At 38.0% G+C, this 13,378-nt stretch overlaps 1 protein-coding gene across 1 annotated transcript in view; it reads right to left on the bottom strand.

The window, feature by feature from the left end:
- The window catches only part of LOC127622990 (protein jagged-1b-like), a 61,972-nt gene extending 56,312 nt beyond the window's left edge, over positions 1–5,660 (bottom strand). The window contains exon 1 of the mRNA XM_052097213.1: positions 5,066–5,660. Coding sequence (XP_051953173.1) covers positions 5,066–5,221 — 156 coding nt within the window. The 5' untranslated portion in view covers positions 5,222–5,660. The remainder of the gene's footprint in view (positions 1–5,065) is intronic.
- Positions 5,661–13,378: the final 7,718 nt, after the last annotated feature.

The following is a 13,378-nucleotide window of genomic DNA, read 5'->3' as shown; positions in this document are numbered from 1 at the left end:
CAGAATATTGCACTACAGATCGCTAAATTGTTCAAAGGGGAAAGCGAGATAGAAAAGCACACTCGCGTGCATGGTTGCCAGATTACACAAAATAAGTAGAACATAAGGCAGAATATTTCCAATTTGGGCAAGTATAAATCTCAAACCTAGGGTGTTGCGTCTCTTATCTAGCAACCCTGAGTATATTAAATGCTTTTGGAGATGCGTTAGGTCCCAATGCAAGTCAACTGAAATATCCAATGAAAAATAAAAACGCTTTTATGATAAATGAGCCGAGGGCCACATTAAACCATGTGGAGGGCCTGATGTTATCTTTGTGTGTTTAAGTCATGCATTACCACAAAAGTAGAAAAAAGATACTGTGGTTGCATGCACACAAACAAACTTGCCTTGAGTAATGCCCAAAAGCCCTGATGGTTTGGATAACTAAGCGACATGCAAATTCAAAATATTCTAATTAGTTTTTTATGTTTCCTTTACATTCAACAACCTTCAAACAACACACAAGAGAGCCCATTAACCTAGACGGATAATGAGTCTAGTAGCCTTTACATCTAAAGGCAAATAAAGACACAAAGAAGAAACTTAGATAACATTGACTGAAAGCAAAATCCTTCTGTCTAAACAGACAGCTCCAATCCTCTTGCCCACAGTAATCACCCTCTTCATCTGCACACTCACTTAACTTTATTATCTCAATCGTTTCCCTTAACGTTATTTACTTCTTTTGTTCTCCCTCTCTCAGACACTTTCTTTACTTGTGTTAGCTACTTCCTAGTCTTCTACCCCTCACCTCTATTCTTTTTCTATATCATTAACCCGCCCTTCTTTACTCTCGCTTTCTTCCCAGGGGGGAACACTTTTACAACACGGCTCCTATCTTTCCCTCTCCGAATGTATCATTCTTTTCTTCTTCACCTGGGAACAGGTCTCTCATTGTTATTTACTGACTTTTCGGTCTTCATTGTTGCAATTCCTTTATTTCAGGTTCTATCTCACGGTAGGAGGAAAATACATTTCCAAAAAAAAATTCAGAAAATCCATGTTTTGTTTTTTTCAGAAACACAATAAAAACTTGTTGTTGTAGCAACCAAATCTAATGGAAAAGACAGCTTAACTGCATATATGCATCCTGCTTTTATGGCACAAGTCTAATAGGAATAGTTCACTCAAAAATAAAAATTCTTACAATCATGTTATTCAAAGCATGTATGCTGGGGGGTTTCCCATGGAAGACACAAGGAGAAATTGTTGAAGAATCTTTACACAGCCCAAGCCATGTAATAACAGTTCATAGTGATAATGACTGTAAAGTGGAGGTAGATCTATATTTGGGTTTTACTGATTAATCTGTGCTGAATCCGACAGTTGCTTTTTGGAAATGGTTACCTGCAAATATCTATGCCGTCAGTTGCGCATTCCTTTTACCACCACATACATTGTGTATCCAGTTTCATATTGTAAATAATAATAAATAAATAAAAACTCATCTATTGATATATTTACACTAAATCCTTTAATATAATTAAATCTGGTGAATATATATTTTATAAAATCTTAACTTGTTAATTACATAAAAATTCTGTACAGCATTTTAATGGAGCCAAATCTTCAACATTTCAAAATAAAAGTCCTAAAATCAGTGTAGTTGGTCCCTTGTTATGCACCAAACCTTTTTTTAATTATTATGGAGATTTTGGTTGCGCAATAAACTGCATCTAGGATTTTATTAATTTTAGACTCTTTTAGCCTCTATATATGTGCACGTCATAGTAAGGAAAGACAAAGAATATATATTTTTTATTTTTAAATAGATTAAAAGGCATCGACTGATTAATCGGTTATCAGCCTTTTCCACCACCTTTGTTATTTGTATCGGCAAAACCCACTATTGGTCGACCCCTACTGTCAAGCACCAAAGCAGCACCATAAAAGTAGTCCATATGACTCAAGCCCTCATGTCTATGGCTGCTCTTCACACAAAACTATGAAATATAGGCTTCTGAATTTAATGTGCACAGATTTTATCGTGAAATGCTTTAACCTTTTTGGAGCTTGACAAGACATGGTCACAATTAACTGTTGTTGTATGGCAACAACTCTTCAAAAACTTCTACTTTTGTGTTCCACAGAAAAGATAACCAGATATAGCTTTGTAATGGCATGAGTAATGACTTAATCTTCATTTGTGAGACTTTTCCTTTAAGGTAAGGCATTCTTTCAATTTCACCAGAACACCAACATGATTACTGAGACATGAAGATGCAAATACAATGAAAAACCTGAAGCATCTCACACAAAAAAAGACAGATTCTCCTGTGAATGAGGCATTCCGAGCAGAGTCAGACAGTAAGACTCGGTAGTGCCTGTCCTCTCCCCGTGACCCCACCGCTTGGCAATCCGCTGAATGGGTGCACTGTCCTCCCATTGCTCCAGCATGGCATGTTGTCCCATTCCTGCTCCTAAAACATGGACACATCAAACACTTGGTAGATAGACCACCGGCCATCACTTTCCATCTCTCTTTCTTCTTCTGCCAGGGTCATTCCCAAAATACCTGTATTTCAGCAGGCCCTCTTGTGGAGCTGCATCACAGAATTCATCACGGCCATCCAACAAAAGAGACAAAGAGATGCTGCTATTCAAAACAAAGAGGACTGGTGCATAACATAAGGGGGCGACAACCAAATTGAAAGGCAGGGATTGAGTAACGATTCAACCCTCTTACAATTTCCAGGGTCCCCACACCTTTTGCCCAATGAATTTCCAATTCTTTTTCATTTCATTCAAATTGCACTCACAAATATATATTTCAAGCCAATCAAATATTTTCATAATGTGCATAATTGGAAAAATCTTAATTCAACATACCCTTTTAAAAACCTTTTAAGATTTTAGTACATTTAATTCTTTTTTCCAGGCCTGTAAATCTCAGTTATAAACTTCCCTGACATTTTCAGGTTTTGCATAAGCATGGAAAACCTCTATATTATCACACTCGCCAACATCAAAAGCAATCCGTACTCTATTTCACTTTCCATTCCTGATTAGTCATTTAACCAGAAATCATCTTTATATCATCACAAATTTTCCATACATCTGGCAATTCATGAAAGACTATTGTTTAAATATCTCCACTGAAATTACCATCACTATCCAACACAGCACTAAAGAACACAGCTGGCCTATTTGACACAGTTCTGCCATAGTTCTCCTTTCTACACAGGTGCAGTCTATACAAAATTATACTCCCCCCCCCCCCCCAAAAAAAAGCATTGCCACTTTGTCCCTTTTTTTAAAACAACATAATGTAATCCTCAACATTATTTATTTATGTTTGGTTTTTTTTGAGTTTGCAGTACTATTTATGTTGTTTTGTTGCAAATAGCTGTTTCTTGTGATTTCACCATTGGGGTGATCCGTGTCCCCTTTGGTCAAGTTGGACCGTTTACACTATCTCTGTTTCCTTGTGCATGTCCAATTGAAGTACAGGCACATTTGCAATTCTATGGAGAAATATGTTTATTTGATGACTGACCTAGAATCAGATATAATCTTCATTATTTAAACTGTGTTATTGCATGACCTAAATTTGAGTCTATTCAAATACAAATATTAAATTGAAACAGCAAATCTGAGTTAAAGTTATGTAACTTTTTCCATGGTAAAATACTTTATCCTATCCCCGCTTAATATGCAGAAACAGCTATAAGTAAGCCATTAATAGGCTAATGTTCTCGAAACGTGTAAGAACTGCCTTTCTGTAGAGCTAGAAAATGCTTGTAAATGTCTCATTGCATCTATTTACCTTAAATAGTAAAGTTCATTCTATATTAATACCAATTTAGTGAACTTAATTACACAAGTTTTGGAGATGCCATTGCGCCGAGTAGATTCAAGATATTACGGTTTTCAGAGTAGAGTCTGCATTTCTTTTATCATTGGAACTTTTTTGCATCATACTGTTGAAAAGTCTTGAGATTATCATCCAATTATCTTTAAAGCCTTCAGAAGCCAAAACTCATGTTGTACAAAAGTGTAGAAACAAAATATGTGTGGTTTTCACACGCCCTTGGTGTCAGGACAGGTATGTTCATACAACAGTAGCCCACCAGAACACACATGCCGTAAAAGAGTTCCCATACCCAGGGCCTGCCCTCCACAGCAGGTGATGTGCCATCTCTACCATAGACCAACAGCCCCAGCGGATATTTCTAAGCTAGTGGATGTGGTGAGAGGTGTATGGAGTAGAATCTCATTTGGAGTAAAATATTATGGCCCTCAGAGTAGGATGACAATACACTGCTCTTTTCAAATGCATTTTGGTTTTAAACAGTGAGGAAAGTCGGTATGTTCATTTTCAAACCATATTCCTTACGAGAGATTCTTAGCAAGTATAAACATACTGTATGTGTTCTCTCTACTAAATGCAGCACAGCCATTTGAATGGAATACATGGATCAGCATAATCAGATGTTTTCTTGGAATGCAAACAAAAGCAAAATCACATGGTCACATAGAGGCCCATTTTTCTTTACAAAATCACCATGGCTTCTACTTTACTGTCTAATGTAAACATAATGTAATTAGCAATGCGCCTCTCTCTCTCTCTCTCTCTCTCTCTCTCTAAACAATTATACATAATTCTCTCAAACAGGGTATATCTCATAAACAAATATGTTCAGCCTTGTTTTAAAATTTTCTGGTTACAGTATAAACAGAGAATTTGTGAGCAGAAACAGCTTTATAACAACAAAGCACCGCTGAGATTTGTAGTATTAGAGCCATTATTAATTATGAGGGGGAAAAAATATCAGCATGAAAAATGAGGAAAAACGCCCAAATGAGTGACAAGTGCAGCGCGCAACATAGAAAGATGGAACAACAGGTGGCTCCAAATGGTGGCAGCAAGAAGCAATAGGTGCAAATCCGTTGTTAAAAGATGTAAGGTAAGAAAAACAAACGCGGATTGTCTCTGGACAGTACTGGGGAGAGAAAACCACCGTGAAAAAAGTCAAGTCAGGGTTAAACGGCGGCTGAAAATAGCGCGTAATCACCGGCTTACCTGCGACTGCAGAGCGAGTGAGACCAGAAAAATCATAGTCCATTGCTGTACCCGTTCCACATCCCTTATCATCGCCCTAATGTCACTCCTGTCCATGCTCGATTTGTCCCAGGAGTGCCAACTCTTTCGGTCTCTATCCATCCTCATAGCAGACATTTCAGTTGTTCTGCGCGTACTGAACAGCCTGCTTAGTGACGCTTTCTTCACACTGTCAGTCTGTCCATCGTGAAGGTCACTGCGTGAAAATGAGCTAAATAAATGTGCTAAATGATGCACAGGTCAGACCACTGTGGTGGTTTACCTATCTGTCTTACGCACGGGTCCTTTCCACACTCCGTGTGAACTCAAGGTTGGGCTCTTTTCTTATTCTTCCTCCTCTAGCTCTTGTTCTTTCCACCTGCAGCAGTTAAGAAGCTTTGGATGTCCGACCTGCTGGCTCGCTGACTTGAGTTTTCATCTCATTTACTTTCCCACTCACTCACTGAATCAATGAGTACGAAGGTATCGCGTAACTCAAGTACGCGCCGAAGCGGCAAACTATAAACCTGTGATGGAGGATGAGCAATCCTGGTGAAAAGAGAGAACGATTAGTGAAAGACGATGTGCATTTACACGTGTTATGTGTGGGAAACACCAGTGTTTGTAGTTGCCAGTAGAGGGTGTGTCCTCTGCATGGGAATATCCGTCACTTTTGTGTTGTACAGTATACCAGGATCCTGACTGTCTTTTGTAACGGGGTGCACAAGTTCATGGATGCATGAACTAACAGTCTTTTTGTTCACACACTGTAAAAGTGGTAGCCTGCAACAGTTACCTTAATTGTTACCTGATTTAACTCTTATCCTTAGTTTTGTAGTTGTAACTTAATGCATTCCGGTCGGTTTGGTGATGTTAAATTATATTACATGACTTGAATAAAAGATGTTAGATGTTACCAAGTGAAGCAGAATTTAGGTTAACTTTTAACAGTTTACATTTTCAGGGCAGAACGTAGATTTTTGTCTACATTTTTGTTCCCAGAACATTCCCAGAATAGAGCTTTAAAGGGCACCTATTATGGAATTTTAAAAATTACCTTTCATGTAGTGTGTAACATAGATTTAAGTGAACAAAAACATCCTGCAACGTTTTATATATGAAAGTTCACCATAAAAAAGTTATTGTCTCTCAAAAGTAGGAGTCGACTCGGAGTCAATGTAATGAATCGTTTTTCCAACGAGTCATTTTCCTTTTCGTTGTGACGTCAAGACGAAAAATTATCAAATTGGCCGCGCCCACTCATTGCGTGCGCAGTGACCAAAACTTGAAAACATAATTTCGACAACAAGACGCTGTGTTCTGAAGTGCATATCAAAAGCGACCTTTTTTTCACTGCCCAGGGACGAGCATGTGAAGAATCAGTGGCTAGAGTTTATATTTACAACTATACCACACAAGTATAGCCCGAACCTTGTGCTGTGTTCGCGTCATTTTAATGACGATTTCTTTACGAAAATGAATGCTTTCAAGTGTGGATTCGCAAGCCGGTTGATACTGAAGGAAGGTTCAGTACCAAGTTTATTTGGATCAGCTTCCTCCTCCGAATCACAACCTGTAAGTATTATTAATAATTGTTGCTTTTATGTGTTTTTTAGCATGCTTAATAAGTATTTGTGTGTGTTGTGTAAGTTACGCTCAGCGCAGCTTCTAGGTCTCCAATGTCAATTCTTTTGAAATATGTGAAATGTTTGTCGATGTTATTGGAGTTGTCATATAGAATAGAGCAATAACTTGTAGGCTAGTAATGCAGTGCTTTACCAATATGTTTATGCGTTGGGCTAACGCAAACAATAACTGATTGGGTGTTTACCACCGAAATTTGGGCTATGATCACTAACATAAATCAACTCAAATTCCTTGTCTGATTTAGATTTAGATTAGAAGCGGTGATGGGCGTTCTGTTTCCGACAATCTCTGCACAGAGTATACAATCACAACTGACTGGGTCATCTGACCAATCACCGCAGATTAGCATCACGCAAAGGAGGGGTTTGGAAAAATTAGTCGTTGAACGAATCATTTGGGAGTCGGTGAGCAAATGATTCGAAAAAAAACATAAATGCATTTTATAAGACAACAAAAGTGTTTTTTGTCATTGCATGCATGTAAAACTGTTGTTGGGGACTCCCAAAACAATATTAGGAACATTTTAAATGCCATAATAGGTGCCTTTAAGGTTCTTTTTTTTTTTTTTGGTAAGACACAAATGTTTATTACTATTATTATTATTTTCTTTACAGAAATACGTTTGCTTACAAAAAAATTATATAATCTAGAGTTCTGACAAACTAATTTCCCACTCATAATTTTCACATGCAGATGAGCTTGCGATTTGCCATAAATGTTTACCAGAAGTTTGCCGCTCTTCAGTGGAGAACCTGCAGCAAACCTCTGGCGACAATGAAGAGTTTGACGCAAAGCTCGTTTCGAAGTTTGCCAGAACTCCCTCTTTTTGTAAGGGTTTGTTTTAAGGTGTGCATAATGGTTCCACTAACGTTGTCTTCACGGCTGAATTCCAGGAACCTCCCTGCAACTATATTGCAATATTACATAAATAGTCCTTGCAAACAAAGAATGTTCCCCTAAAATCAGTGTATTGTTCCCATATGGTAGACCAACTATTAACGTTATAGGAACAGTCTTTTTAGGTTTCTAACCTAACCTTCCCATAACAATGCATGGAGGATTTTTTGTGACAGCCTAATGATAGATTTTTAAAGAACAATAACCAATTTATTGGTATAACAAGTAATATTTGTAGGTTTTATTTTGCACAATCATGTTTTTTCCAGTAGCCTACTTTTCTTTATCATTGCATTATATATTTAATAATGTTTTGGCCATATGCAAATTTTTGACGATGCGGAGAGTCCTTACATAAAATCTAGAGTCAAGGCAAACTAGCCGCAAACTTGCCACAAATATGCCACCCATAATTTTCACATGCAAATGAGCTTGTGATTCGCCACAAACGTTTGCCAGAAGTTTGCAGCTCTTCATCGGTAATGAACCTGCAATAAACCTTTGCAGTAAATTGTCAATTGTTTCCAAAGCTCATTTGAATGTAAAACCGATCCGTGGCGAATATTGCTGCAAATTTGCAATGAACTATCGATTTTTGTAAGGGAGCTGTTTGACACTACAACGATGCTGTCAGATTTGTATTAATTTTCACAATTTATAACTGATTGAACTTAACAATAAACTTTAAATCGATTTTCTGCTGGCATGTATTCAACACAAGGGCGTAGATTCCAGTGGGCTGGAGGAATCAAGCCAAATATGCCCTTGATTCAACAGATGCTATCATGTAATGCACAGGACTGGTAGGAACATTATTGGTAGGGTTTCATTTCATGTGAACTCCCATGGTAGGAATATTGGGTCTCAAGCTTCACTTAATCTTTGAGCATGATCAAAGTGCTGCAGCGCCCATTAAGACCCTGTCAAAGGCCAGACAAAAGACACGGACAGAGGCCTGTTACATGCAAGACTCATGCGCAGTTAGGTTACTGCCGCATCATTAAAGTGGAGGCAGTGCGCATTCTCTGACTTAATGATTAGGTCTTAGGGTAAAGACAAAGCAATAAACACAAACTGGCTATTCAGGGTTTGGGCTGCTAAACTGTGTTCGTGAGGCCCTTTTACTTCCAAATTAATATGGATGGTTGAGCATTTTGTGAGAACTGACAATGTTTTTCTGTTTACAGTAAGATGTGTGTCCTTAGAGAAGACCACACACATTGTCTAGGCTCTTCATAGTTATACTGCTGAAGAAATAAACTAATACTGATTGCAAATAAAAATGAACTCTTTAAACAGCAGTTAGTCCTGGTCCTTGAATCTGATTGGACGAGAGGGATTCCAAGAGTGCTAATATACATTCCAGCCAACAATACTGGGGCGCTTCAAAATTTCTTCACTGCTACTCCATGTTCATGACTTTCCAAATAGTGGCAGAGATTTTGATTGTTGTTCATTTTGAACAGTCACCATTTCTGAAGATTGCATATTTATGGCAGTAGGTGTTGACAAATGAGCCCCTTTTCTTTAATGAGTCATTCAATGATTGACTATTGATTGATTTGTTAAAAATGCACCTTACAAATACGAGATGCTTTACCATCTCCCCACGCTGTCTGAATATGTACGTTATTTGACATTCACAAGTGTTGAATTGAGGTTGGCTAAAGTTGGCGTCACACTGGCAGACTCCAAACAACTTTACTTGTGCCTAGGGTGTCATACTTGCCAATACAAAATGATGGAGGGGTGACAGACTCCCCTCAAATATCTTTCTCTTATTCCCAATTACGCAAAGCTCACCAGAATAACAACAGGAGTACCACATGCGCATAAACAATTGTAATAGAGTGATGCAAATCATGGACTAACTTTACCTTGGGAAAGTGTGTGATTGTGTATTTATCCTTGAGGCTTGCCATAAAACGTGCATGTCCATATGCAGATTTTGGTGAATAATTAAATTACGTTCTGTAAAAACAGACTGCAGTGCCTCCACTTTCTGATTTCATAAGACATTTAATTGTAGATGAACCCCAGGAAAAACGCTTGGTGACAGAATCACTGTGGATTACAATCTGCATTTGCGATTACAGATGAAACGTTCAGATCAGCATGAAGTCTTCTCAGTTCGTCAGTAAAATAAGCGCATTGGTCACTTGTAGAGAACACAATAGCCTGCCTCTGTGACAAAGATTTTTTCAAATCATTTTGGTGTACTTTTCCAAGTGCTTGACCCATTAATTTAGCAGAGTCCCAATGGTCAATGGATTAACAACTTCCCAGTGGCACATGGTGATGCGTTCTCCATCTCTCACCTATTGGACAACTATTATATAAATGAAGCTTGCACTTGAAAATCACTGGAGACGTCGGCAAGAAGTGATTAAGCTTGTGGTAACATATTGCATGCATTCAAAACCTATGTATGTCTGCGGAAAAACAGTGAATGTTTACATCTGAGACAATCTTTCCTTTGAAAAGTTCATACACTAGATGGCCCAGTACATATGTACACAGTGAAAGTGCAGTGTAGCTACAGCGTGTATTTTAGGACACTAGTCATTCATTTCTAAAACTAGAATGCTATATATTGACCCATGTTTGAGCATTATGAGATTAGCGTTATAGGCTATCAACCGTATTGTACCTACTTGGCCAAGAAGTTTTTTTTTTTTTTTTTAAAAATTGAGTGAATCTTCACAAAATATTGCTCAAATTTGTAATAATTTAATTTCAGCAATTTTGTGTACAAATCATACAAGCTATACTAGAAGAATAGCCTATGGCATTGTATCGGCTTTTATTGAGAAAAAGAAAAAAAAAAACACCATCTATGAACCACTAGTTTCCACTGTGTGCACACATGTCGGCATGGATACACAGACCACTTCACAAAGAAACAGCTTTATGCTGAAAATATAATGAGACTGACGTGCACAGCCCTGGCAACCGGTTATTTCCCAAAGTAGAGTGACCAGGGGCCAGAACAGAGGGCTCTTTAAGTCCGGATGTGATTAGCATAGTGGCACTGACCTTAGCGAGAACTGAATTTTTAATGTATTTTAATCGCTTTATTCCCAGAGACTCTAAATCAGCCAGAGTTAAGAGCTGTTGTTGGGAGTTAATGTTCTGGAAAAAAAAAATCCTTGGGTTTTCATGATAGCGGGTTTTTTATCATTATCATTTACAGCCGTTGATGGGAGTTTCAACTGAACCCAACCAAGGGTGGCGCTGTGCTTTGAGAATGTGCCGCCATCTGGTGGCCATAGCTTGAACAGCAACTTGGTGCTTATAAACGTCAGAAAGGACAGATGCCCCCAACATTCTCACCTAAGATCACCTGCAAGCACATCCATTTGCTCATAATTTGGCGTGGTAATCATGTACACATTATAGCACATAAATTATCTAATTATAGTAGAAGCCTATATTTTTCACACATTATACTTTTGCATATACACAGTGAAATTATTTTTTTTTAATTTTCTCTGCATATCTCTGCTAAGCTGTGGTCAGAGCACAGGGTCAGCCTTGATACGGTCAAGGGCCTTGCTCAAGGGCCAAACAACCCCTGACCATCTGGTCAGTAACCCAGAGCCTTAACCTTTGTGCCACCACTGCCCCAAGTAATAAACATTTAAAATAAATATAAGTTATAAACATAATAAACAAAACCCATTACAGCTAATTTTGGAGGGTTCTGTTATGGGTGTAATAGGAATTATGACATAAATGTGCAGTGATAAAACAATGTACATATGTCATTTCTAAAACTAACCAACCTGTCATTTGATCACATGATCTGTGTGGGAGCAACTTTGTCCCACACATTGCTGGCATAAGATACAGTATGTGTCTGTTCTGTGACTGAAAAGGGGCAGTGTTGGTGGACAACAAACTGCTAGGCATGACGCCAATCACATGAAACACAACTGGCAGTAGTTAAGGTCAGTTTTTTCTCAAGGAAAAACAGCATAGCATGCAGATGCTTGGGAGAAATGCAGAGGAATGCACGTTTGTGTGCACAAAAAGAAGTTGACCTACTCATTTAGGTCACAGCACAATGTAACTGAAGGCAGCCCTTACTATACAGCTGACAGTCCAGAGTTCCATGAAAAAATGTAAATTACCTCTTCTTCAATACAGAGAAAGACACCTGGACCATGAGACTCGTTTTCTTTCTCTCACTGATCATTCACTACTAAAAATTAAAGTATAAGCTCAAATAAAATAAAAAATTGTGAATGTATTAGATTAATTAATTTCACTTTCATTCATCCAGAAATGGGGAAAAACTTCCATGCATTAATTATGTGCATTTGTAATCTTGGGGTTTTGGATACAAACTCAAAACACTTTGAATGCAACATAAATGTGGGAAAATGTAGAGAGAGAATTCTAAGTAAATAAACATGTGACATGTTTCACATCTCTTACAGCTGCTCTGAAAACAAAGTCATGACCTACTCACATTTTCACTTTAACACATTTAAATGCCTTTTCAGTGTTTGGTTGTGTCCCCACCTCCGCCTGCCCATAAGCCAATTTAGATGTTGTTGATCACGGAGATGGGGAACAGAGAACATCCCGCAAGCTGGCAAGCACTTCAAAAGGATGAATGACAGACAAGGACAACCACAAGTAACAAGGACTGGCACTTCTTACAGTGGTCACACACTAAAGATAGACAGGCCCGTGGCTGACATCTTTGTGAACTATGGTTAAGTTTCAATGGAAATGACGACTGTTTTATCACTTACTGCTTCTGAATACATGTAAAAAGTAGAAAGGTCTTGAAATACTATACCAAATCAAGGAAAGGAATGATCACCGATGTCGTCAGCCAAGACAGTAAGTGTACTGCTCATGAAGTTCAATTCACATTTGTATAAAGGAATTTTCTGAATGCAATCCAAGTCAGAAGTGTTCGTTTTGTTGGGCCACTGTGTAAATGCATAAAACTTTGTGTTCCACAATGTGCAAAGACTGGTTCACTTCCCTGTTCTGATCCATCTGAATGCCAACTGCATAAAAAGATCAGATCTAAACCTAAAATTCTATATGAAAACTACAAAGCCAGCATCAGTACTTAAAGGAACAGTTCACCCAAAAATTATTATAATTTTATTATAGTAAATGAGGACTTAAATATTCATCGGTTTCTCACCCACACATAAATTCACTTCAGAAGATATGGATTTAACCAAGTTCTATGGATTAATTTTATGTGCCTTTTGGAGCTTCACATTTCTGACCACCATACATGTTGTATGGACCAACAGAGCCGAGATCATACACATCTGGGATGGCATACGGGTGGGTAAATGAGAGAATTTTTGGGTGAACTATCCCTTTAAAGAAAATTAAACTTGTGTACCATTTAACTTTTTGAAAGGTACAGAATTAATTTGAAACAAAGAAAGATGAACAAACTCAAACGTTAAAGATGAAGTTCTGCACCACGAATGTCACAAAACAGATTTGCAAAAATACGTTTTCAAACAGCTTTTTCACCCACCTGCTGTTGATGAAATAAACAGCGGGACAGAGTCCTGCCCCAAACTCATGCCATTGGTCAAGCCAATGTAGTCATGTCGGGCTGGATGAGCCCCTCAAAACAAACAGGGCAATGTTTATAATGCCAAAAAAAGCACGGTTTACAGTTTAAGGAAATAAACCTATGAATGGCTTACCTATAGTCATGTCTGCATAATAAGATGGAATACTAGAAAGTATTTTAAAATAAAA

Source organism: Xyrauchen texanus, chromosome 29 (assembly GCF_025860055.1).
Source record: "Xyrauchen texanus isolate HMW12.3.18 chromosome 29, RBS_HiC_50CHRs, whole genome shotgun sequence".
NCBI classification, from domain to species: domain Eukaryota; kingdom Metazoa; phylum Chordata; class Actinopteri; order Cypriniformes; family Catostomidae; genus Xyrauchen; species Xyrauchen texanus.
Note: the sequence above shows the minus strand (reverse complement) of the source record. Positions and strands in the feature narration are given on the sequence as shown.